A 24,996-nucleotide genomic window follows, 5' to 3' on the forward strand; every position below is an offset into this window, starting at 1 on the left:
GTTCGTGAGCAAACACCTTTGAACTATCACCCTTCACAATTTCTCACAGGACACACACCACTTACAGCTTGTATCAGAGGTAAGGATTAAAGGTGAGGAGCACGTGAGCGTGAGCATCTGACGCATATGCTCCATTCGTCCTCACCCTGAGTGACACTCACTCTTGCACAAATCCCCTGCACCATGAAAAAGCAGACCTGCACAAGCAGCTGGAGCTTCAGTGTGGTCCCCCCCCCCCCCCCCGCGGCCTGAGGCTCCTGCCGCCACCCCCACCCCTGCTGTGTTAGTGTTGTGTGCTTGGTGGGAACTCTGCCAGTGAAACCAGAGGAAAGACAGAGCCCTAGCCACCATCAAGCTGGGAACCATGAGAACAGGGTGATTAAAAGCATTTTTTTTTTTTTGCCAGTCCTGGGGCTTGAACTCAGGGCCTGAGCACTGTCCTTGGGTTTTCTCAAGGTTAAGCTCTACCACTTGAGCCACAGCACCACTTCTGGCTTTTTCTATGTATGTAGAATCAAGGAATTGAACCCAGGTCTTTGTGCATGCTAGGCAAGCACTCTACCAGTAGGCCAAACTCCTGGCCCTTTGTTTGGTATTGAGAGTGAGAAAGTACACCCTTAAATTCTGATACCTCACACGTGAATAAATTGAACTTACCTATTTAAAAAAAAAGTGGCATTGTTTTTCAAGGGATAGGGCGGTAGCCTTGGGCTGAAGAGCTCAAGGACAATACCCAGGCCCAGAGTTCAAGCCCATAACTGACCAAAAGAAAAAGAAAAAAAAAGATTAGGGATGGGAGTTGGAGTTTGGCCTAGTGGTAGAGTGCTTGCCTAGCATGTGTGAAGACCTGGGTTCAATTCTTCAGTACCACATACACAGAAAAAAAGCTGGAAGTGGTGCTTTGGCTCAAGTGGTAGAGCTCTAGCTTTGAGAATGCTCAAGGACAGTGCTCAGGCCCTGAGTTCAAGCCCCAGGACTGGCAAAAAACAAAAACAAAAAAATCAATTCAGAGTCACTTGACAATCCCAGGAACACTTAAAAATTTCCCTTTTTCAGCTCAGGCTGGCCCCAAACTCAAAATCCTCTTGCCCCAGCCTCCCGAGAACCAGGAATAAAAGGTATCCTGATATCCCTGGCAATAATGTCTCACATTTATCAGAAGGTAAAATTCCTAAGGTAGCTTTCCAATCTTACCCTCAAAAACAGAAAAGAAAAAAAATAGTAATTCTGGCTTCCCTGAAGGGTTTTGCTCATTGATGGCTCTACTGCCTATGATGGATGTGATGAAGGATGAATAAAAGTGCCTGTTGTAAAGAGTAACTTTCACATCCACCAGAGTCGTGTTTTCATGGTGGTCTCTCCAGGCTCGTTGGAGGGACATCTGTCTCACAAGCAGCCGCATGGCATCACATTCGAGCTGTGTGCCAAGCTCGTCATCTCATCATGGAGACCAGAAGCAAGGGTTGCCTTGAACATGGCCTGCAGCACGTTCACAGTAGAATTCTGAAGGAATCAGAATGAGAATCACATGGCCCATGGGTTCGAAGCATCCCTAAGACAAGGTGGTACCTGAGAGTCAACGCATGTCCTCCATTACTCTGAAGTACTTGGTTTGGCTGATGGCAATATTTAGAGAGACCTGTGCGTGCGTGTGTGCGTGTATGTGTGTGTGTGTGTGTGTGTGCACGCACGCGTGTGTGTGCGTTTTATGCGTGGTTGCTCACGGCCACTCCTGAGGTCCCGCACGGGCTTGCTGTAGAGGACATCCACCCTACGGTTGTACCACAGGTGTGAGCAGGGCCTCTGGTGTGAGAGAGAAGGTCGCAGAACTCACGTGGGCATCTGCAGGGGAGCCCCGGCGAGTGGGCTCCTGGTAAACTCAAGAGAAGACTTGCTTAGTGTGTGCAGACGTTTCCAAGGTAAGGCAAATGCCTTCCTGCACTGTGGAAGCCTCTCCGTCCCTGACATAAGCACTGCCTCCGCAAAGGAGCCCTCCTGGGTTGTGCCATCCTGTCCTGGCTGCCAGGTCCGCTCTTTAATTCTAAGCAGCAAGTCAGCACAGGTGACCGGGTCTCACAGACACCTGCACCTCAGGATGCAGCGGGGACCCCACAGCACTGCCCCAGTGCCGCATCTCTGCACCCCTCCCCGCACACAGCCTCCACCCATCGCTCAGGCCCGAATGGCCCAAGCCCAGGTGGCAGGTACCACTGGGCAGGGGGGCTGCCGGCATTGGCCAGTCCGCTTTGGGGAAGCCTCCTGGAGGAGGTGGCAGGCTACCTTTTCCCTTTAAAAGACAGGAGGTTGGAAACAACCAAGCCACCCAAGCAGACATCTGACCCGTGGCCTGGCCTGGGCTACCTGGCCTGGCGGGGCGCTCAGGTCCCCAGATCCACGTGAGGAGCAGCTACGTGCAGGGCTCCCTGGGGCTGCCGTTCATGGTGGTCTTGCTTCTGTGCCTGGAGAGCAGCTTCCGGTTGAGGAGTCGGGTGAGAGTGGCCCCCTTTCTCCGGCCCCCCTCGGGCTGCTGCAGGAACACGAGGTCATTGTGGGACTGGCTCATGCCAGGGTCTTTATGCTGGTGCCGCCGGCGGAAGAACAGCTTGGCCCCTTTCCTTAGCATTCCTCCTGCAAAATGGATGTCGGGCAGTCAGGGCAGGGAGGACCGGGGGGGGGGGGGGGGGGCAGAAAGGGGAGAAACGAGGGGCTGGCAGCCCTGGTGAGGAGCTCACACTGCCTGCGCCGATACTAGCTCAGGCTGGCCATGGAGCGGGAGGCTGAGCTTCCTGCTCCATCAGCATCAGAGGAGCAGGGACGACGGGAGGAGGGATCCAGTCCACATCAGAAACGAACGTTTCGGGGTTCTGGGGTCTGCACGGGGGTCTCCGGCTTGCCGGGCTGGCAGTTCTCCATTTGAGACGACACCCCTGGGTTCCTTGGTGATGTTTTGAGATAATGTCTTGCTTTCTCTGCTGGGCACGTGACTGCCAGTTCCCCACAATACCCTGCAGGTCCCTGATTCTCTACAACTCACAGACAGAGGCAAGGGCTGCGTGGAAGGAGACAGCCTGTGACTTGGGGTTCACAGAACCGGAGGCAGATGGCAGATGCACAAGTCCAGGACCCAGTCACTGAGGGCACATCACCTCCTCTGCACCACATGAGACCAGATCCACACGGAGATTCCCCTAAGGACGCACCTGACCTCAGCTCAGCTCCTCCTCAGATCCTCACCTCAGCTCGGCTCCTCCTCAGATCCTCACCTCAGCTCAGCTCAGCTCCTCCTCAGATCCTCACCTCAGCTCAACTCCTCCTGAGATCCTCACCTCAGCTCAGCTCCTCCTCAGATCCTCACCTCAGCTCAGCTCCTCCTCAGATCCTCACCTCACCTCAGCTCCTCCTCAAATCCTCACCTCAGCTCAGTTCCTCCTCAGATCCTCACCTCACCTCAGCTCCTCCTCAGATCCTCACCTCACCTCAGCTCCTCCCCAGATCCTCACCTCAGATCAGCTCCTCCCCAGATCCTCACCTCACCTCAGCTCCTCCTCAGATCCTCACCTCAGCTCAGCTCCTCCTCAGATCCTCACCTCAGCCCAGCTCCTCCTCAGATCGTCACCACAGCTCAGCTCCTCCTCAGATCCTCACCTCACCTCAGCTCCTCCTCAGATCGTCACCACAGCTCAGCTCCTCCTCAGATCCTCACCTCAGCCCAGCTCCTCCTCAGATCCTCACCTCACCTCAGCTCCTCCTCAGATCCTCACCTCACCTCAGCTCCTCAGATCCTCACCTCACCTCATCTTCTCCTCAGATCCTCACCTCACCTCACCTCAGCTCCTCCTCAGATCCTCACCTCACCTCCTCCTCAGATCCTCACCTCAGCTCAGCTCCTCCTCAGGTCCTCACCTCAGCTCAGCTCCTCCTCAGGTCCTCACCTCAGCTCAGCTCCTCCTCAGATCCTCACCTCACCTCAGCTCCTCCTCAGATCTTCACCTCACCTCAGCTCCTCCTCAGATCCTCACCTCACCTCAGCTCTTCCTCAGATCCTCACCTCACCTCACCTCACCTCAGCTCCTCCTCAGATCCTCACCTCACCTCACCTCAGCTCCTCAGATCCTCACCTCACCTCAGCTCCTCCTCAGATCCTCACCCAACCTTAGCTCCTCCTCAGGTCTTCACCTCACCTCATCTCCTCTTCAGATCCTCACCTCACCTCACCTCATCTCCTCCTCAGGTCCTCACCTCACCTCAGCTCCTCCTCAGATCCTCACCTCACCTCACCTCATCTCCTCCTCAGGTCCTCACCTCACCTCAGCTCCTCCTCAGATCCTCACCTCACCACACCTCATCTCCTCCTCAGGTCCTCATCTCACCTCATCTCCTCTTCAGATCCTCACCTCACCTCACCTCAGCTCCTCCTCAGATCCTCACCTCAGCTCCTCCTCAGATCCTCATCTCACCTCAGCTCCTCCTCAGATCCTCACCACAGCTCCTCCTAAGGTCCTCACCTCACCTCAGCTCCTCCTCAGGTCCTCACCTCACCTCAGCTCCTCTTCAGATCCTCACCTCACCTCATCTCCTCCTCAGATCCTCACCTCACCTCACCTCAGGTCCTCCTCAGATCCTCACCTCACCTCACCTCAGCTCATCCTCAGATCCTCACCTCACCTCTTCCTCAGATCCACACCTCACCTCACCTCACCTCAGCTCCTCCTCAGATCCTCACCTCACCTCACCTCAGCTCCTCAGATCCTCACCTCACCTCAGCTCCTCCTCAGATCCTCACCCAAACTCAGCTCCTCCTCAGGTCCTCACCTCACCTCATCTCCTCTTCAGATCCTCACCTCACCTCACCTCATCTCCTCCTCAGGTCCTCACCTCACCTCAGCTCCTCCTCAGATCCTCACCTCACCTCACCTCATCTCCTCCTCAGGTCCTCACCTCACCTCAGCTCCTCCTCAGAACCTCACCTCACCTCACCTCATCTCCTACTCAGGTCCTCACCTCACCTCAGCTCCTCCTCAGATCCTCACCTCACCTCACCTCAGCTCCTCCTCAGATCCTCATCTCACCTCAGCTCCTCCTCAGGTCCTCAACTCAGCTCAGCTACTCCGCAGTTCCTCACCTCACCTCAGCTCAGCTCCTCACCTCACCTCAGCTCCTCCTCAGATCCTCACCTCACCTCAGCTCCTCCCCAGATCCTCATCTCAGCTCAGCTCCTCCCCAGATCCTCACCTCACCTCATCTCCTCCTCAGATCCTCACCTCAGCCCAGCTCCTCCTCAGATCCTCACCTCACCTCAGCTCCTCAGATACTCACCTCACCTCATCTTCTCCTCAGATCCTCACCTAACCTCACCTCAGCTCCTCCTCAGATCCTCACCTCACCTCAGCTCCTCCCCAGGTCCTCACCTCACCTCAGCTCCTCCTCAGATCCTCACCCCACCTCAGCTCCTCCTCAGATCCTCACCTCACCTCAGCTCCTCCTCAGATCCTCACCTCACCTCAGCTCCTCAGATCCTCACCTCACCTCATCTTCTCCTCAGATCCTCACCTCACCTCACCTCAGCTCCTCCTCAGATCCTCATCTCACCTCAGCTCCTCCTCAGATCCTCACCTCACCTCAGCTCCTCCTCAGATCCTCACCTCAGCTCACCTCCTCCTCAGATCCTCACCTCAGCTCAGCTGAGCTCCTCCTCACATCCTCACCTCAGCTCAGCTCCTCCTCACATCCTCACCTCACCTCATCTCCTCCTCAGATCCTCACCTCAGCCCAGCTCCTCCTCAGATCCTCACCTCACTTCAGCTCCTCCTCAGATCCTCACCTCACCTTAGCTCCTCAGATCCTCACTTCACCTCATCTTGTCCTCAGATCCTCACCTAACCTCACCTCAGCTCCTCCTCAGATCCTCACCTCACCTCAGCTCCTCCTCAGGTCCTCACCTCACCTCAGCTCCTCCTCAGATACTCACCCCACCTCAGCTCCTCCTCAGATCCTCATCTCACCTCAGCTCCTCAGATCCTCACCTCACCTCAGCTCAGCTCCTCCTCAGATCCTCACCTCAGCTCAGCTCCTCCTCAGATCCTCACCTCACCTCAGCTCCTCCTCAGATCCTCACCTCACCTCAGCTCCTCCTCAGATCCTCACCTCACCTCAGCTCCTCCTCAGATCCTCACCTCACCTCAGCTCCTCCTCAGATCCTCACCTCAGCTCCTCCTCAGATCCTCACCTCACCTCAGCTCCTCCTCAGATCCTCATCTCACCTCAGCTCGTCCTCAGATCCTCACCACAGCTCCTCCTCAGGTCCTCACCTCACCTCAGCTCCTCCTCAGGTCCTCACCTCACCTCAGCTCCTCCTCAGATCCTCACCTCACCTCATCTCCTCCTCAGATCCTCACCTCACCTCACCTCAGCTCCTCCTCAGATCCTCAACTCACCTCAGCTCCTCCTCAGGTCCTCACCTCAGCTCAGCTCCACCTCAGATCCTCACCTCACCTCAGCTCAGCTCCTCACCTCACCTCAGCTCCTCCTCAGATCCTCACCTCACCTCATCTCCTCCTCAGATCCTCACCTCACCTCATCTCCTCCTCAGATCCTCACCTCAGCTCAGCTCCTCCTCAGATCCTCACCTCAGCTCAGCTCCTCCTCAGATCCTCACCTCACCTCAGCTCCTCCTCAGATACTCACCTCCGCTCAGCACCTCCTCAGATCCTCACCTCAGCTCAGCTCCTCCTCAGATCCTCACCTCAGCTCAGCTCCTCCTCAGATCCTCACCTCAGCCCAGCTCCTCCTCAGATCCTCACCTCACCTCACCTCATCTCCTCCTCAGGTCCTCACCTCACCTCAACTCCTCTTCAGATCCTCACCTCATCCCAGCTCCTCCTCAGATCCTCACCTCACCTCAGCTCCTCCTCAGTTCCTCACCTCACCTCCGCTCCTCAGATCCTCACCTCACCTCATTTTCTCCTAAGATCCTCACCTAACCTCACCTCAGCTCCTCCTCAGATCCTCATCTCACCTCAGCTCCTCCTCAGGTCCTCACCTCAGCTCAGCTCCTCCGCAGTTCCTCACCTCACCTCACCTCAGCTCCTCACCTCACCTCAGCTCCTCCTCAGATCCTCACCTCACCTCATCTCCTCCTTAGATCCTCACCTCACCTCATCTCCTCCTCAGATCCTCACCTCAGCTCAGCTCCTCCTCAGATCCTCACCTCAGCTCAGCTCCTCCTCAGATCCTCACCTCAGCTCAGCTCCTCTTCACATCCTCACCTCAGCTCAGCTCAGCTCCTCCTCAGATCCTCACCTCAGCTCAGCTCCTCCTCACATCCTCACCTCACCTCATCTTCTCCTCAGATCCTCACCTAACCTCACTTCAGCTCCTCCTCAGATCCTCACCTCACCTCAGCTCCTCCTCAGGTCCTCACCTCACCTCAGCTCCTCCTCAGATCCTCACCACACCTCAGCTCCTCCTCAGATCCTCACCTCACCTCAGCTCCTCCTCAGATCCTCACCTCACCTCAGCTCCTCCTCAGATCCTCACCTCACCTCACCTCCTCCTCAGATCCTCATCTCACCTCAGGTCCTCCTCAGAACCTCACCACAGCTCCTCCTCAGGTCCTCACCTCACCTCAGCTCCTCCTCAGGTCCTCACCTAACCTCAGCTCCTCCTCAGATCCTCACCTCACCTCATCTCCTCCACAGATCCTCACCTCACCTCACCTCAGCTCCTCCTCAGATCCTCATCTCACCTCAGCTCCTCCTCAGGTCCTCACCTCAGCTCAGCTCCACCTCAGATCCTCACCTCACCTCAGCTCAGCTCCTCACCTCACCTCAGCTCCTCCTCAGATCCTCACCTCAACTCATCTCCTCCTCAGATCCTCACCTCACCTCACCTCCTCCTCAGATCCTCACCTCAGCTCAGCTCCTCCTCAGATCCTCACCTCAGCTCAGCTCAGCTCCTCCTCAGATCCTCACTCCACCTCAGCTCCTCCTCAGATACTCACCTCACCTCAGCTCCTCCTCAGATCCTCACCTCACCTCACCTCAGCTCCTCCTCAGGTCCTCACCTCAGCTCAGCTCCTCACCTCAGCTCCTCCTCAGATCCTCACCTCACCTCATCTCCTCCTCAGATCCTCACCTCACCTCATCTCCTCCTCAGATCCTCACCTCACCTCATCTCCTCCTCAGATCCTCACCTCACCTCATCTCCTCCTCAGATCCTCACCTCAGCTCAGCTCCTCCTCAGATCCTCACCTCAGCTCAGCTCAGCTCCTCCTCAGATCCTCACCTCACCTCAACTCCTCCTCAGACACTCACCTCAGCTCAGCTCCTCCTCAGATCCTCACCTCACCTCAGCTCCTCCTCAGATCCTCACCTCAGCCCAGCTCCTCCTCAGATCCTCACCTCACCTCAGCTCCTCCTCAGATCCTCACCTCAGCCCAGCTCCTCCTCAGATCCTCACCTCACCTCAGCTCCTCACCTTACCTCATCTTCTCCTCAGATCCTCACCTCACCTCACCTCAGCTCCTCCTCAGGTCCTCATCTCACCTCAGCTCCTCCTCAGATCCTCACCTCACCTCAGCTCCTCCTCAGATCCTCACCTCAGCTCAGCTCCTCCTCAGGTCCTCACCTCAGCTCAGCTCCTCCTCAGATCCTCACCTCACCTCAGCTCCTCCTCAGATCCTCACCTCACCTCAGCTCTTCCTCAGATCCTCACCTCACCTCACCTCACCTCAGCTCCTCCTCAGATCCTCACCTTAACTCATCACAGCTCCTCAGATCCTCACCTCACCTCAGCTCCTCAGATCCTCACCTCACCTCAGCTCCTCCTCAGATCCTCACCCAACCTCAGCTCCTCCTCAGGTCCTCACCTCACCTCATCTCCTCTTCAGATCCTCACCTCACCTCACCTCAGCTCCTCCTCAGATCCTCACCTCACCTCACCTCATCTCCTCCTCAGGTCCTCACCTCACCTCATCTCCTCTTCAGATCCTCACCTCACCACACCTCTGCTCCTCCTCAGATCCTCACCTCAGCTCCTCCTCAGATCCTCACCACAGCTCCTCCTCAGGTCCTCACCTCACCTCAGGTCCTCCTCAGATCCTCACCTCACCTCAGCTGCTCCTCAGATCCTCACCTCACCTCATCTCCTTTCAGATGCTCACCTCACCTCAACTCAGCTCCTCCTCAGATCCTCACCTCAGCTCAGCTCCTCCTCAGATCCTCACCTCACCGCAGCTCCTCCTCAGATCCTCACCTCACCTCACCTCCTCTTCGGATCCTCACTTCATCTCATCTCCTCCTCAGATCCTCACCTCACCTCAGCTCCTCCTCAGGACCTCACCTCAGCTCAGCTCCTCCGCAGTTCCTCACCTCACCTCAGCTCCTCACCTCACCTCAGCTCCTCCTCAGATCCGCACTCCACCTCAGCTCCTCCTCAGATCCTCACCTCACCTCAGCTCCTCCTCAGGTCCTCACCTCACCTAAGCTCCTCCTCAGATCCTCACCCCACCTCAGCTCCTACTCAGGTCCTCACCTCACCTCATCTCCTCCTGAGATCCTCACCTGACCTCACCTCATCTCCTCCTAAGATCCTCACCTCACCTCACCTCAGCTCCTCCTCAGATCCTCACCTCACCTCAGCTCCTCCTCAGAACCTCACCTCACCTCATCTCCTCCTCAGATCCTCACCTCACCTCACCTCAGCTCCTCCTCAGGTCATCACCTCAGCTCAGCTCCTCCTCAGATCCTCACCTCACCTCAGCTCAGCTCCTCACCTCACCTCAGCTCTTCCTCAGATCCTCACCTCACCTCAGCTCCTGCTCAGATCCTCACCTCACCTCAGCTCCTCCTCAGATCCTCACCTCACCTCATCTCATCTCCTCCTCAGATCCTCACCTCAGCTCAGCTCCTCTTCAGATCCTCAACCAGCTCAGCTCAGCTCCTCCTCAGATCCTCACCTCACCTCCTCCTCAGATACTCACCTCAGCTCAGTTCCTCCTCAGATCCTCACCTCAGCTCAGCTCCTCCTCAGATCCTCACCTCAGCTCAGCTCCTCCTCAGCTCCTCACCTCACCTCAGCTCCTCCTCAGATCCTCACTTCACCTCAGCTCCTCCTCAGATCCTCACCTCAGCCCAGCTCCTCCTCAGATCCTCACCTCACCTCAGCTCCTCCTCAGATCCTCACCTCACCTCAGCTCCTCCTCAGATCCTCACTTCACCTCAGCTCCTCCTCAGATCCTCACCTCAGCCCAGCTCCTCCTCAGATCTTCACCTCACCTCAACTCCTCCTCAGGTCCTCACCTCACCTCATCTCCTCTTCAGATCCTCACCTCACCTCACCTCAGCTTCTCCTCAGATCCTCATCTCACCTCAGCTCCTCCTCAGGTCCTCACCTCAGCTCAGCTCCTCCGCAGGTCCTCACCTCACCTTAGCTCAGCTCCTCACTCCACCTCAGCTCCTCCTCAGATCCTCACCTCACCTCATCTGCTCCTCAGATCCTCACCTCACCTCATCTCCTCCTCAGATCCTTACCTCAGCTCATCTCCTCCTCAGATCCTCACCTCAGCTCAGCTCAGCTCCTCCTCAGATCCTCACCTCAGCTCAGCTCAGTTCCTCCTCACATCCTCACCCCACCTCATCTCCTCCTCAGATCCTCACCTCAGCCCAGCTCCTCCTCAGATCCTCACCTCACCTCAGTTCCTCCTCAGATCCTCACCTCACCTCAGCTCCTCAGATCCTCACCTCACCTCATCTTCTCCTCAGATCCTCACCTAACCTCACCTCAGCTCCTCCTCAGATCCTCACCTCACCTCAGCTCCTCCTCAGGTCCTCACCTCACCTCAGCTCCTCCTCAGATCCTCACCCCACCTCAGCTCCTCCTCAGATCCTCACCTCACCTCAGCTCCTCCTCAGATCCTCACCTCACCTCACCTCCTCCTCAGATCCTCACCTCACCTCAGCTCCTCCTCAGATCCTCACCTCACCTCAGCTCCTCCTCAGATACTCACCTCACCTCAGCTCCTCCTCAGATCCTCACCTCAGCCCAGCTCCTCCTCAGATCCTTACCGCACCTCAACTCCTCCTCAGATCCTCACCTCACCTCAGCTCCTCCTCAGATCCTCACCTCATCTCAGTTCCTCCTCAGGTCCTCACCTCACCTCAGCTCCTCCTCAGATCCTCACTCCACCTCAGCTCCTCCTCAGATACTCACCTCACCTCAGCTCCTCCTCAGATCCTCACCTCACCTCAGCTCCTCCTCAGATCCTCACCTCACCACACCTCAGCTCCTCCTCAGGTCCTCACCTCAGCTCAGCTCCTCACCTCAGCTCCTCCTCACATCCTCACCTCACCTCATCTCCTCCTCAGATCCTCACCTCACCTCATCTCCTCCTCAGATCCTCACCTCACCTCATGTCCTCCTCAGATCCTCACCTCAGCTCAGCTCCTCCTCAGATCCTCACCTCAGCTCAGCTCCTCCTCAGATCTTCACCTCACCTCAGCTCCTCCTCAGATCCTCACCTCACCTCAGCTCTTCCTCAGATCCTCACCTCACCTCACCTCAGCTCCTCCTCAGATCCTCACCTCACCTCACCACAGCTCCTCAGATCCTCACCTCACCTCAGCTCCTCAGATCCTCACCTCACCTCAGCTCCTCCTCAGATCCTCACCCCACCTCAGCTCCTCCTCAGATCCTCACCTCACCTCAGCTCCTCCTCAGATCCTCACCTCACCTCACCTCCTCCTCAGATCCTCACCTCACCTCAGCTCCTCCTCAGATCCTCACCTCACCTCAGCTCCTCCTCAGATACTCACCTCACCTCAGCTCCTCCTCAGATCCTCACCTCAGCCCAGCTCCTCCTCAGATCCTCACCGCACCTCAACTCCTCCTCAGATCCTCACCTCACCTCAGCTCCTCCTCTGATCCTCACCTCACCTCAGTTCCTCCTCAGGTCCTCACCTCACCTCAGCTCCTCCTCAGATCCTCACTCCACCTCAGCTCCTCCTCAGATACTCACCTCACCTCAGCTCCTCCTCAGATCCTCACCCCACCTCAGCTCCTACTCAGATCCTCACCTCACCTCATCTCCTCCTCAGATCCTCACCTCACCTCACCTCAGCTCCTCCTCAGGTCCTCACCTCAGCTCAGCTCCTCACCTCAGCTCCTCCTCAGATCCTCACCTCACCTCATCTCCTCCTCAGATCCTCACCTCACCTCATCTACTCCTCAGATCCTCACCTCACCTCATCTCCTCCTCAGATCCTCACCTCAGCTCAGCTCCTCCTCAGATCCTCACCTCAGCTCAGCTCCTCCTCAGATCTCCACCTCACCTCAGCTCCTCCTCAGATCCTCACCTCACCTCAGCTCTTCCTCAGATCCTCACCTCACCTCACCTCACCTCAGCTCCTCCTCAGATCCTCACCTCACCTCACCACAGCTCCTCAGATCCTCACCTCACCTCAGCTCCTCCTCAGATCCTCACCCAACCTCAGCTCCTCCTCAGGTCCTCACCTCACCTCATCTCCTCTTCAGATCCTCACCTCACCTCACCTCAGCTCCTCCTCAGATCCTCACCTCACCTCATCTCCTCCTCAGATCCTCACCTCACTTCACATCATCTCCTCTTCAGGTCCTCACCTCACCTCAGCTCCTCCTCAGATCCTCACCTCACCTCACCTCATCTCCTCCTCAGGTCCTTACCTCACCTCATCTCCTCTTCAGATCCTCACCTCACCACACCTCTGCTCCTCCTCAGATCCTCACCTCAGCTCCTCCTCAGATCCTCATCTCACCTCAGCTCCTCCTCAGATCCTCACCACAGCTCCTCCTCAGGTCCTCACCTCACCTCAGCTCCTCCTCAGGTCCTCACCTCACCTCAGCTCCTCCTCAGATCCTCACCTCACCTCAGCTCCTCCTCAGATCCTCACCTCACCTCAGCTCCTCCTCAGATCCTCACCTCAGCTCAGCTCCTCCTCAGATCCTCACCTCACTTCAGCTCCTCCTCAGATCCTCACCTCACCTCAGCTCCTCCTCAGATCCTCACCTGACCTCATCTTGTCCTCAGATCCTCACCTAACCTCACCTCAGCTCCTCCTCAGATCCTCACCTTACCTCAGCTCCTCCTCAGGTCCTCACCTCACCTCAGCTCCTCCTCACATACTCACCCCACCTCAGGTCCTCCTCAGATCCTCACCTCACCTCATCTCCTACTCAGATCCTCACCTCACCTCACCTCAGGTCCTCCTCAGATCCTCACCTCACCTCAGCTGCTCCTCAGATCCTCACCTCACCTCATCTCCTCCTCAGATCCTCAATTCACCTCACCTCTTCTCCTCCTCAGGTCCTCACCTCATCTCATCTCCTTTCAGATCCTCACCTCACCTCAACTCAGCTCCTCCTCAGATCCTCACCTCAGCTCAGCTCCTCCTCAGATCCTCACCTCACCTCATCTCCTCCTCAGATCCTCACCTCACCTCAGCTCCTCCTCAGATCCTCACCTCACCGCAGCTCCTCCTCAAATCCTCACCTCACCTCACCTTCTCTTTGGATCCTCACTTCATCTCATCTCCTCCTCAGATCCTCACCTCACCTCAGCTCCTCCTCAGGACCTCACCTCAGCTCAGCTCCTCCGCAGTTCCTCACTCCACCTCAGCTCCTCCTCAGATCCTCACCTCACCTCAGCTCCTCCTCAGATCCTCACCCCACCTCAGCTCCTACTCAGGTCCTCACCTCACCTCATCTCCTCTTGGGATCCTCACCTGACCTCACCTCATCTCCTCCTCAGATCCTCACCTCACCTCACCTCAGCTCCTCCTCAGATCCTCACCTCACCTCAGCTCCTCCTCAGATCCTCACCTCACCTCACCTCAGCTCCTCCTCAGGTCATCACCTCAGCTCAGCTCCTCCTCAGATCCTCACCTCACGTCAGCTCCTCCTCAGATCCTCACCTCACCTCAGCTCCTCCTCAGATCCTCACCTCACCTCATCTCCTCCTCAGATCCTCACCTCAGCTCAGCTCCTCCTCAGATCCTCACCTCAGCTCAGCTCAGCTCCTCCTCAGATCCTCACCTCACCTCATCTCCTCCTCAGATCCTCACCTCACCTCACCTCAGCTCCTCCTCAGATCATCACCTCAGCTCAGCTCCTCCTCAGATCCTCACCTCAGCTCAGCTCAGCTCCTCCTCAGATCCTCACCTCACCTCAGCTCCTCCTCAGATCCTCACCTCACCTCAGCTCCTCCTCAGATCCTCACCTCAACTCATCTCCTCCTCAGATCCTCACCTCAGCTCAGCTCCTCCTCAGATCCTCACCTCAGCTCAGCTCAGCTCCTCCTCAGATCCTCACCTCACCTCAGCTCCTCCTCAGATCCTCACTTCACCTCAGCTTCTCCTCAGATCCTCACCTCAGCTCCTCCTCAGATCCTCACCTCACCTCATCTCCTCCTCAGATCCTCACTTCACCTCAGCTCCTCCTCAGATCCTCACCTCAGCCCAGCTCCTCCTCAGATCCTCACCTCACCTCAGCTCCTCCTCAGATCCTCACCTCACCTCAGCTCCTCCTCAGATCCTCACCTCACCTCACCTCATCTCCTCCTCAGGTCCTCACCTCACCTCATCTCCTCTTCAGATCCTCACCTCACCTCACCTCAGCTGCTCCTCAGATCCTCATCTCACCTCAGCTCCTCCTAAGGTCCTCACCTCAGCTCAGCTCCTCCGCAGTTCCTCACCTCACCTTAGCTCAGCTCCTCACTCCACCTCAGCTCCTCCTCAGATCCTCACCTCACCTCATCTCCTCCTCAGATCCTCACCTCACCTCATCTCCTCCTCAGATCCTCACCTCAGCTCAGCTCCTCCTCAGATCCTCACCTCAACTCAGCTCAGCTCCTCCTCAGATCCTCACCTCAACTCAGCTCAGTTCCTCCTCAGATACTCACCTCACCTCAGCTCCTCCTCACATCCTCACCTCACCTCATCTCCTCCTCAGATCCTCACCTCAGCCCAGCTCCTCCTCAGATCCTCACCTCACCTCAGTTCCTCCTCAGATCCTCACCTCACCTGAGCTCCTCAGATCCTCAACTCACCTCATCTTCTCCTCAGATCCTCACCTCACCTCACCTCAGGTCCTCCTCAGATACTCACCTCACCTCAGCTCCTCCTCACATCCTCACCTCACCTCATCTCCTCCTCAGTTCCTCACCTCAGCCCAGCTCCTCCTCAGATCCTCACCTCACCTCAGTTCCTCCTCAGATCCTCACCTCACCTCAGCTCCTCAGATCCTCACCTCACCTCATCTTCTCCTCAGATCCTCACCTAACCTCACCTCAGCTCCTCCTCAGATCCTCACCTCACCTCAGCTCCTCCTCAGGTCCTCACCTCACCTCAGCTCCTCCTCAGATCCTCACCCCACCTCAGCTCCTCCTCAGATCCTCACCTCACCTCAGCTCCTCCTCAGATCCTCACCTCACCTCACCACCTCCTCAGATCCTCACCTCACCTCAGCTCCTCCTCAGATCCTCACCTCACCTCAGCTCCTCCTCAGATACTCACCTCACCTCAGCTCCTCCTCAGATCCTCATCTCACCTCAGCTCCTCCTCAGATCCTCACCACAGCTCCTCCTCAGGTCCTCACCTCACCTCAGCTCCTCCTCAGGTCCTCACCTCACCTCAGCTCCTCCTCAGATCCTCACCTCACCTCATCTCCTCCTCAGATCCTCACCTCATCTCACCTCAGCTCCTCCTCAGATCCTCATCTCACCTCAGCTCCTCCTCAGATCCTCACCTCACCTCATCTCCTCCTCAGATCCTCACCTCAGCTCATCTCCTCCTCAGATCCTCACCTCAGCTCAGCTCCTCCTCAGATCCTCACCTCAGCTCAGCTCAGCTCCTCCTCAGATCCTCACCTCACCTCAGCTCCTCCTCAGATCCTCACCTCAGCTCAGCTCCTCCTCAGATCCTCACCTCAGCTCAGCTCCACCTCAGATCCTCACCTCACCTCAGCTCAGCTGCTCACCTCACCTCAGCTCCTCCTCAGATCCTCACCTCACCTCATCTCCTCCTCAGATCCTCACCTCAGCTCATCTCCTCCTCAGATCCTCACCTCAGCTCAGCTCCTCCTCAGATCCTCACCTCAGCTCAGCTCAGCTCCTCCTCAGATCCTCACCTCACCTCAGCTCCTCCTCAGATACTCACCTCAGCTCAGCTCCTCCTCAGATCCTCACCTCACCTCAGCTCCTCCTCAGATCTTCACCTCGCCTCAGCTCCTCCTCAGATCCTCACCTCACCTCAGCTCTTCCTCAGATCCTCACCTCACCTCACCTAAGCTCCTCCTCAGATCCTCACCTCACCTCACCACAGCTCCTCAGATCCTCACCTCACCTCAGCTCCTCAGATCCTCACCTCACCTCAGCTCCTCTTCAGATCCTCACCCAACCTCAGCTCCTCCTCAGGTCCTCACCTCACCTCATCTCCTCTTCAGATCCTCACCTCACCTCACCTCAGCTCCTCCTCAGATCCTCACCTCACCTCATCTCCTCTTCAGATCCTCACCTCACCTCACCTCATCTCCTCCTCAGGTCCTCACCTCACCTCATCTCCTCCTCAGATCCTCACCTCACCTCACCTCATCTCCTCCTCAGGTACTCACCTCACCTCAGCTCCTCCTCAGATCCTCACCTCACCTCACCTCATCTCCTCCTCAGGTCCTCACCTCACCTCATCTCCTCTTCAGATCCTCACCTCACCTCACCTCAGCTCCTCCTCAGATCTTCACCTCAGCTCCTCCTCAGGTCCTCACCTCACCTCAGCTCCTCCTCAGATCCTCACCACAGCTCCTCCTCAGGTCCTCACCTCACCTCAGCTCCTCCTCAGGTCCTCACCTCACCTCAGTTCCTCCTCAGATCCTCACCTCACCTCATCTCCTCCTCACATCCTCACCTCACCTCACCTCAGGTCCTGGTCAGATCCTCACCTCACCTCAGCTGCTCCTCAGACCCTCACCTCACCTCATCTCCTCCTCAGATCCTCAATTCACCTCACCTCTTCTCCTCCTCAGGTCCTCACCTCATCTTATCTCCTTTCAGATCCTCACCTCACCTCAACTCAGCTCCTCCTCAGATCCTCACCTCACCTCAGCTCCTCCTCAGACCCTCACCACAGCTCCTCCTCAGATCCTCACCTCACCTCAGCTCCTCCTCAGGTCCTCACCTCACCTCAGCTCCTGCTCACATCCTCACCTCACCTCAGCTCATCAGATCCTCACCTCACCTAAGCTCCTCCTCAGATCCTCACCCCACCTCAGCTCCTGCTCAGGTCCTCACCTCACCTTATCTCCTCCTCAGATCCTCACCTGACCTCACCTCATCTCCTCCTCAGATCCTCACCTCACCTCACCTCAGCTCCTCCTCAGGTCCTCACCTCACCTCATCTCCTCCTCAGATCCTCACCTCACCTCACCTCCTCCTCAGATCCTCACCTCACCTCACCTCCTCCTCAGATCCTCACCTCACCTCACCTCCTCCTCAGATCCTCACCTCACCTAAGCTCCGCCTCAGATCCTCACCTCACCTCAGCTCCTCTTCGGGTCCTCACCTCACCTCAGCTCCTCCTCGTGTCCTCACCTCACCTCATCTCCTCCTCAGATCCTCACCTCACCTCACCTCATCTCCTCCTCAGATCCTCACCCCACCTCAGCTCCTCACCTCACCTCATCTCCTCCTCAGATCCTCACCTCACCTCACCTCATCTCCTCCTCAGATCCTCACCCCACCTCAGCTCCTCACCTCACCTCACCTCCTCCTCAGATCCTCACCCCAACTCAGCTCCTCCTCAGATCCTCACCTCACCTCAGCTCCTCACCTCACCTCAGCTCCTCCTCAGATCCTCACCTCACCTCAGCTCCTCCTCAGATCCTCACCTCACCTCACCCTCAGATCCTCACCTCACCTCAGCTCCTCCTCAGATCCTCACCTCACCTCACCCTCAGAATCTCACCTCACCTCAGCTCCTCCTCAGATCCTCACCTCACCTCAGCTCCTCCTCAGATCCTCACCTCAGCTCTTCCTGAGACCCTTACCTCACCTCAGCTCCTCCTCAGATTCTCACCTCACTCATCTCCTCCTCAGATCCATACCTCACCTCAGCTCCTCCTCAGATCCACACCTCACCTCACCTCACCTCACCTCACCTCAGCTCCTCCTCAGATCCTCACCTTACCTCATCTCCTCCTCAGATCCTCACCTCACCTCAGCTCCTGCTCGGGTCCTCACCTCACCTCAGCTCCTCTCAGATCCTCACCTCACGTCAGCTCCTCCTCAGATGCTCACCTCATCTCAGCTCCTCCTCAGATCCTCACCTCACCTCAGCTCCTCCTCAGCTCCTCCTCTCACCTCACCTCCTCAGATCACACCTCACCTCAGCTCCTCCTCAGATCCTCACCTCACCTCAGCTCCTCTTCGGATCCTCACCTCACCTCATCTCCTCCTCAGATCCTCACCTCACCTCAGTTCCTCAGCTCCTCACCTCACCTCAGCTCCTCCTCAGATCCTCACCTCACCTCAGCTCCTCCTCAGGTCCTCACCTCACCTCAGCTCCTCCTCAGATCCTCACCTCACCTCACCTCAGGTCCTCCTCAGATCCTCACCTCAGCTCAGCTCCTCCTCAGATCTTCACCTCACCTCAGCTCCTCCTCAGATCCTCACCTCACCTCATCTCCTCCTCAGATCCTCACCTCACCTCAGCTCCTCCTCAGATCTTCACCTCACCTCAGCTCCTCCTCAGATCCTCACCTCACCTCATCTCCTCCTCAGATCCTCACCTCACCTCACCTCCTCCTCAGATCCTCACCTCACCTCACCTCCTCCTCAGATCCTCACCTCACCTCACCTTCTCTTTGGATCCTCACTTCATCTCATCTCCTCCTCAGATCCTCACCTCACCTCAGCTCCTCCTCAGGACCTCACCTCAGCTCAGCTCCTCCGCAGTTCCTCACTCCACCTCAGCTCCTCCTCAGATCCTCACCTCACCTCAGCTCCTCCTCAGATCCTCACCCCACCTCAGCTCCTACTCAGGTCCTCACCTCACCTCATCTCCTCTTGGGATCCTCACCTGACCTCACCTCATCTCCTCTTGGGATCCTCACCTCACCTCACCTCAGCTCCTCCTCAGATCCTCACCTCACCTCAGCTCCTCCTCAGATCCTCACCTCACCTCACCTCAGCTCCTCCTCAGGTCATCACCTCAGCTCAGCTCCTCCTCAGATCCTCACCTCACGTCAGCTCCTCCTCAGATTCTCACCTCACCTCAGCTCCTCCTCAGATCCTCACCTCACCTCATCTCCTCCTCAGATCCTCACCTCAGCTCAGCTCCTCCTCAGATCCTCACCTCAGCTCAGCTCAGCTCCTCCTCAGATCCTCACCTCACCTCATCTCCTCCTCAGATCCTCACCTCACCTCACCTCAGCTCCTCCTCAGGTCATCACCTCAGCTCAGCTCCTCCTCAGATCCTCACCTCAGCTCAGCTCAGCTCCTCCTCAGATCCTCACCTCACCTCAGCTCCTCCTCAGATCCTCACCTCACCTCAGCTCCTCCTCAGATCCTCACCTCAACTCATCTCCTCCTCAGATCCTCACCTCAGCTCAGCTCCTCCTCAGATCCTCACCTCAGCTCAGCTCAGCTCCTCCTCAGATCCTCACCTCACCTCAGCTCCTCCTCAGATCCTCACTTCACCTCAGCTTCTCCTCAGATCCTCACCTCAGCTCAGCTCCTCCTCAGATCCTCACCTCACCTCATCTCCTCCTCAGATCCTCACTTCACCTCAGCTCCTCCTCAGATCCTCACCTCAGCCCAGCTCCTCCTCAGATCCTCACCTCACCTCAGCTCCTCCTCAGATCCTCACCTCACCTCAGCTCCTCCTCAGATCCTCACCTCACCTCACCTCATCTCCTCCTCAGGTCCTCACCTCACCTCATCTCCTCTTCAGATCCTCACCTCACCTCACCTCAGCTGCTCCTCAGATCCTCATCTCACCTCAGCTCCTCCTAAGGTCCTCACCTCAGCTCAGCTCCTCCGCAGTTCCTCACCTCACCTTAGCTCAGCTCCTCACTCCACCTCAGCTCCTCCTCAGATCCTCACCTCACCTCATCTCCTCCTCAGATCCTCACCTCACCTCATCTCCTCCTCAGATCCTCACCTCAGCTCAGCTCCTCCTCAGATCCTCACCTCAACTCAGCTCAGCTCCTCCTCAGATCCTCACCTCAACTCAGCTCAGTTCCTCCTCAGATACTCACCTCACCTCAGCTCCTCCTCACATCCTCACCTCACCTCATCTCCTCCTCAGATCCTTACCTCAGCCCAGCTCCTCCTCAGATCCTCACCTCACCTCAGTTCCTCCTCAGATCCTCACCTCACCTCAGCTCCTCAGATCCTCAACTCACCTCATCTTCTCCTCAGATCCTCACCTCACCTCACCTCAGGTCCTCCTCAGATACTCACCTCACCTCAGCTCCTCCTCACATCCTCACCTCACCTCATCTCCTCCTCAGTTCCTCACCTCAGCCCAGCTCCTCCTCAGATCCTCACCTCACCTCAGTTCCTCCTCAGATCCTCACCTCACCTCAGCTCCTCAGATCCTCACCTCACCTCATCTTCTCCTCAGATCCTCACCTAACCTCACCTCAGCTCCTCCTCAGATCCTCACCTCACCTCAGCTCCTCCTCAGGTCCTCACCTCACCTCAGCTCCTCCTCAGATCCTCACCCCACCTCAGCTCCTCCTCAGATCCTCACCTCACCTCAGCTCCTCCTCAGATCCTCACCTCACCTCACCACCTCCTCAGATCCTCACCTCACCTCAGCTCCTCCTCAGATCCTCACCTCACCTCAGCTCCTCCTCAGATACTCACCTCACCTCAGCTCCTCCTCAGATCCTCATCTCACCTCAGCTCCTCCTCAGATCCTCACCACAGCTCCTCCTCAGGTCCTCACCTCACCTCAGCTCCTCCTCAGGTCCTCACCTCACCTCAGCTCCTCCTCAGATACTCACCTCACCTCATCTCCTCCTCAGATCCTCACCTCATCTCACCTCAGCTCCTCCTCAGATCCTCATCTCACCTCAGCTCCTCCTCAGATCCTCACCTCACCTCATCTCCTCCTCAGATCCTCACCTCAGCTCATCTCCTCCTCAGATCCTCACCTCAGCTCAGCTCCTCCTCAGATCCTCACCTCAGCTCAGCTCAGCTCCTCCTCAGATCCTCACCTCACCTCAGCTCCTCCTCAGATCCTCACCTCAGCTCAGCTCCTCCTCAGATCCTCACCTCAGCTCAGCTCCACCTCAGATCCTCACCTCACCTCAGCTCAGCTGCTCACCTCACCTCAGCTCCTCCTCAGATCCTCACCTCACCTCATCTCCTCCTCAGATCCTCACCTCAGCTCATCTCCTCCTCAGATCCTCACCTCAGCTCAGCTCCTCCTCAGATCCTCACCTCAGCTCAGCTCAGCTCCTCCTCAGATCCTCACCTCACCTCAGCTCCTCCTCAGATACTCACCTCAGCTCAGCTCCTCCTCAGATCCTCACCTCACCTCAGCTCCTCCTCAGATCTTCACCTCGCCTCAGCTCCTCCTCAGATCCTCACCTCACCTCAGCTCTTCCTCAGATCCTCACCTCACCTCACCTAAGCTCCTCCTCAGATCCTCACCTCACCTCACCACAGCTCCTCAGATCCTCACCTCACCTCAGCTCCTCAGATCCTCACCTCACCTCAGCTCCTCTTCAGATCCTCACCCAACCTCAGCTCCTCCTCAGGTCCTCACCTCACCTCATCTCCTCTTCAGATCCTCACCTCACCTCACCTCAGCTCCTCCTCAGATCCTCACCTCACCTCATCTCCTCTTCAGATCCTCACCTCACCTCACCTCATCTCCTCCTCAGGTCCTCACCTCACCTCATCTCCTCCTCAGATCCTCACCTCACCTCACCTCATCTCCTCCTCAGGTACTCACCTCACCTCAGCTCCTCCTCAGATCCTCACCTCACCTCACCTCATCTCCTCCTCAGGTCCTCACCTCACCTCATCTCCTCTTCAGATCCTCACCTCACCTCACCTCAGCTCCTCCTCAGATCTTCACCTCAGCTCCTCCTCAGGTCCTCACCTCACCTCAGCTCCTCCTCAGATCCTCACCACAGCTCCTCCTCAGGTCCTCACCTCACCTCAGCTCCTCCTCAGGTCCTCACCTCACCTCAGTTCCTCCTCAGATCCTCACCTCACCTCATCTCCTCCTCACATCCTCACCTCACCTCACCTCAGGTCCTGGTCAGATCCTCACCTCACCTCAGCTGCTCCTCAGACCCTCACCTCACCTCATCTCCTCCTCAGATCCTCAATTCACCTCACCTCTTCTCCTCCTCAGGTCCTCACCTCATCTTATCTCCTTTCAGATCCTCACCTCACCTCAACTCAGCTCCTCCTCAGATCCTCACCTCACCTCAGCTCCTCCTCAGACCCTCACCACAGCTCCTCCTCAGATCCTCACCTCACCTCAGCTCCTCCTCAGGTCCTCACCTCACCTCAGCTCCTGCTCACATCCTCACCTCACCTCAGCTCATCAGATCCTCACCTCACCTAAGCTCCTCCTCAGATCCTCACCCCACCTCAGCTCCTGCTCAGGTCCTCACCTCACCTTATCTCCTCCTCAGATCCTCACCTGACCTCACCTCATCTCCTCCTCAGATCCTCACCTCACCTCACCTCAGCTCCTCCTCAGGTCCTCACCTCACCTCATCTCCTCCTCAGATCCTCACCTCACCTCACCTCCTCCTCAGATCCTCACCTCACCTCACCTCCTCCTCAGATCCTCACCTCACCTCACCTCCTCCTCAGATCCTCACCTCACCTAAGCTCCGCCTCAGATCCTCACCTCACCTCAGCTCCTCCTCGGGTCCTCACCTCACCTCAGCTCCTCCTCGTGTCCTCACCTCACCTCATCTCCTCCTCAGATCCTCACCTCACCTCACCTCATCTCCTCCTCAGATCCTCACCCCACCTCAGCTCCTCACCTCACCTCATCTCCTCCTCAGATCCTCACCTCACCTCACCTCATCTCCTCCTCAGATCCTCACCCCACCTCAGCTCCTCACCTCACCTCACCTCCTCCTCAGATCCTCACCCCAACTCAGCTCCTCCTCAGATCCTCACCTCACCTCAGCTCCTCACCTCACCTCAGCTCCTCCTCAGATCCTCACCTCACCTCAGCTCCTCCTCAGATCCTCACCTCACCTCACCCTCAGATCCTCACCTCACCTCAGCTCCTCCTCAGATCCTCACCTCACCTCACCCTCAGATCCTCACCTCACCTCAGCTCCTCCTCAGATCCTCACCTCACCTCAGCTCCTCCTCAGATCCTCACCTCAGCTCTTCCTGAGACCCTTACCTCACCTCAGCTCCTCCTCAGATTCTCACCTCACTCATCTCCTCCTCAGATCCATACCTCACCTCAGCTCCTCCTCAGATCCACACCTCACCTCACCTCACCTCACCTCACCTCAGCTCCTCCTCAGATCCTCACCTTACCTCATCTCCTCCTCAGATCCTCACCTCACCTCAGCTCCTGCTCGGGTCCTCACCTCACCTCAGCTCCTCTCAGATCCTCACCTCACGTCAGCTCCTCCTCAGATCCTCACCTCATCTCAGCTCCTCCTCAGATCCTCACCTCACCTCAGCTCCTCCTCAGCTCCTCCTCTCACCTCACCTCCTCAGATCACACCTCACCTCAGCTCCTCCTCAGATCCTCACCTCACCTCAGCTCCTCTTCGGATCCTCACCTCACCTCATCTCCTCCTCAGATCCTCACCTCACCTCAGTTCCTCAGCTCCTCACCTCACCTCAGCTCCTCCTCAGATCCTCACCTCACCTCAGCTCCTCCTCAGGTCCTCACCTCACCTCAGCTCCTCCTCAGATCCTCACCTCACCTCACCTCAGGTCCTCCTCAGATCCTCACCTCAGCTCAGCTCCTCCTCAGATCTTCACCTCACCTCAGCTCCTCCTCAGATCCTCACCTCACCTCATCTCCTCCTCAGATCCTCACCTCACCTCAGCTCCTCCTCAGATCCTCACCTCACCTCAGCTCCTCAGATCCTCAACTCACCTCATCTTCTCCTCAGATCCTCACCTCACCTCACCTCAGGTCCTCCTCAGATACTCACCTCACCTCAGCTCCTCCTCACATCCTCACCTCACCTCATCTCCTCCTCAGTTCCTCACCTCAGCCCAGCTCCTCCTCAGATCCTCACCTCACCTCAGTTCCTCCTCAGATCCTCACCTCACCTCAGCTCCTCAGATCCTCACCTCACCTCATCTTCTCCTCAGATCCTCACCTAACCTCACCTCAGCTCCTCCTCAGATCCTCACCTCACCTCAGCTCCTCCTCAGGTCCTCACCTCACCTCAGCTCCTCCTCAGATCCTCACCCCACCTCAGCTCCTCCTCAGATCCTCACCTCACCTCAGCTCCTCCTCAGATCCTCACCTCACCTCACCACCTCCTCAGATCCTCACCTCACCTCAGCTCCTCCTCAGATCCTCACCTCACCTCAGCTCCTCCTCAGATACTCACCTCACCTCAGCTCCTCCTCAGATCCTCATCTCACCTCAGCTCCTCCTCAGATCCTCACCACAGCTCCTCCTCAGGTCCTCACCTCACCTCAGCTCCTCCTCAGGTCCTCACCTCACCTCAGCTCCTCCTCAGATACTCACCTCACCTCATCTCCTCCTCAGATCCTCACCTCATCTCACCTCAGCTCCTCCTCAGATCCTCATCTCACCTCAGCTCCTCCTCAGATCCTCACCTCACCTCATCTCCTCCTCAGATCCTCACCTCAGCTCATCTCCTCCTCAGATCCTCACCTCAGCTCAGCTCCTCCTCAGATCCTCACCTCAGCTCAGCTCAGCTCCTCCTCAGATCCTCACCTCACCTCAGCTCCTCCTCAGATCCTCACCTCAGCTCAGCTCCTCCTCA

At 57.1% G+C, this 24,996-nt stretch overlaps 1 protein-coding gene across 1 annotated transcript in view; it reads right to left on the reverse strand.

Annotated features, from left to right (window-relative positions):
• Positions 1–243: 243 nt before the first annotated feature.
• Positions 244–24,996, reverse strand: part of C2cd2 (C2 calcium dependent domain containing 2) — an 80,048-nt gene continuing 55,295 nt past the window's right edge. Inside the window, exon 14 of the mRNA XM_090349603.1 lies at positions 244–2,628. Within this exon, the coding sequence (XP_090205729.1) occupies positions 2,408–2,628 (221 nt within the window). The 3' untranslated portion in view covers positions 244–2,407. The remainder of the gene's footprint in view (positions 2,629–24,996) is intronic.

The sequence above is a fragment of the Megascapheus bottae genome, chromosome 1, assembly GCF_031878675.1.
Source record: "Megascapheus bottae isolate mThoBot1 chromosome 1, mThoBot2.hap1, whole genome shotgun sequence".
NCBI classification, from domain to species: Eukaryota; Metazoa; Chordata; class Mammalia; order Rodentia; family Geomyidae; genus Megascapheus; species Megascapheus bottae.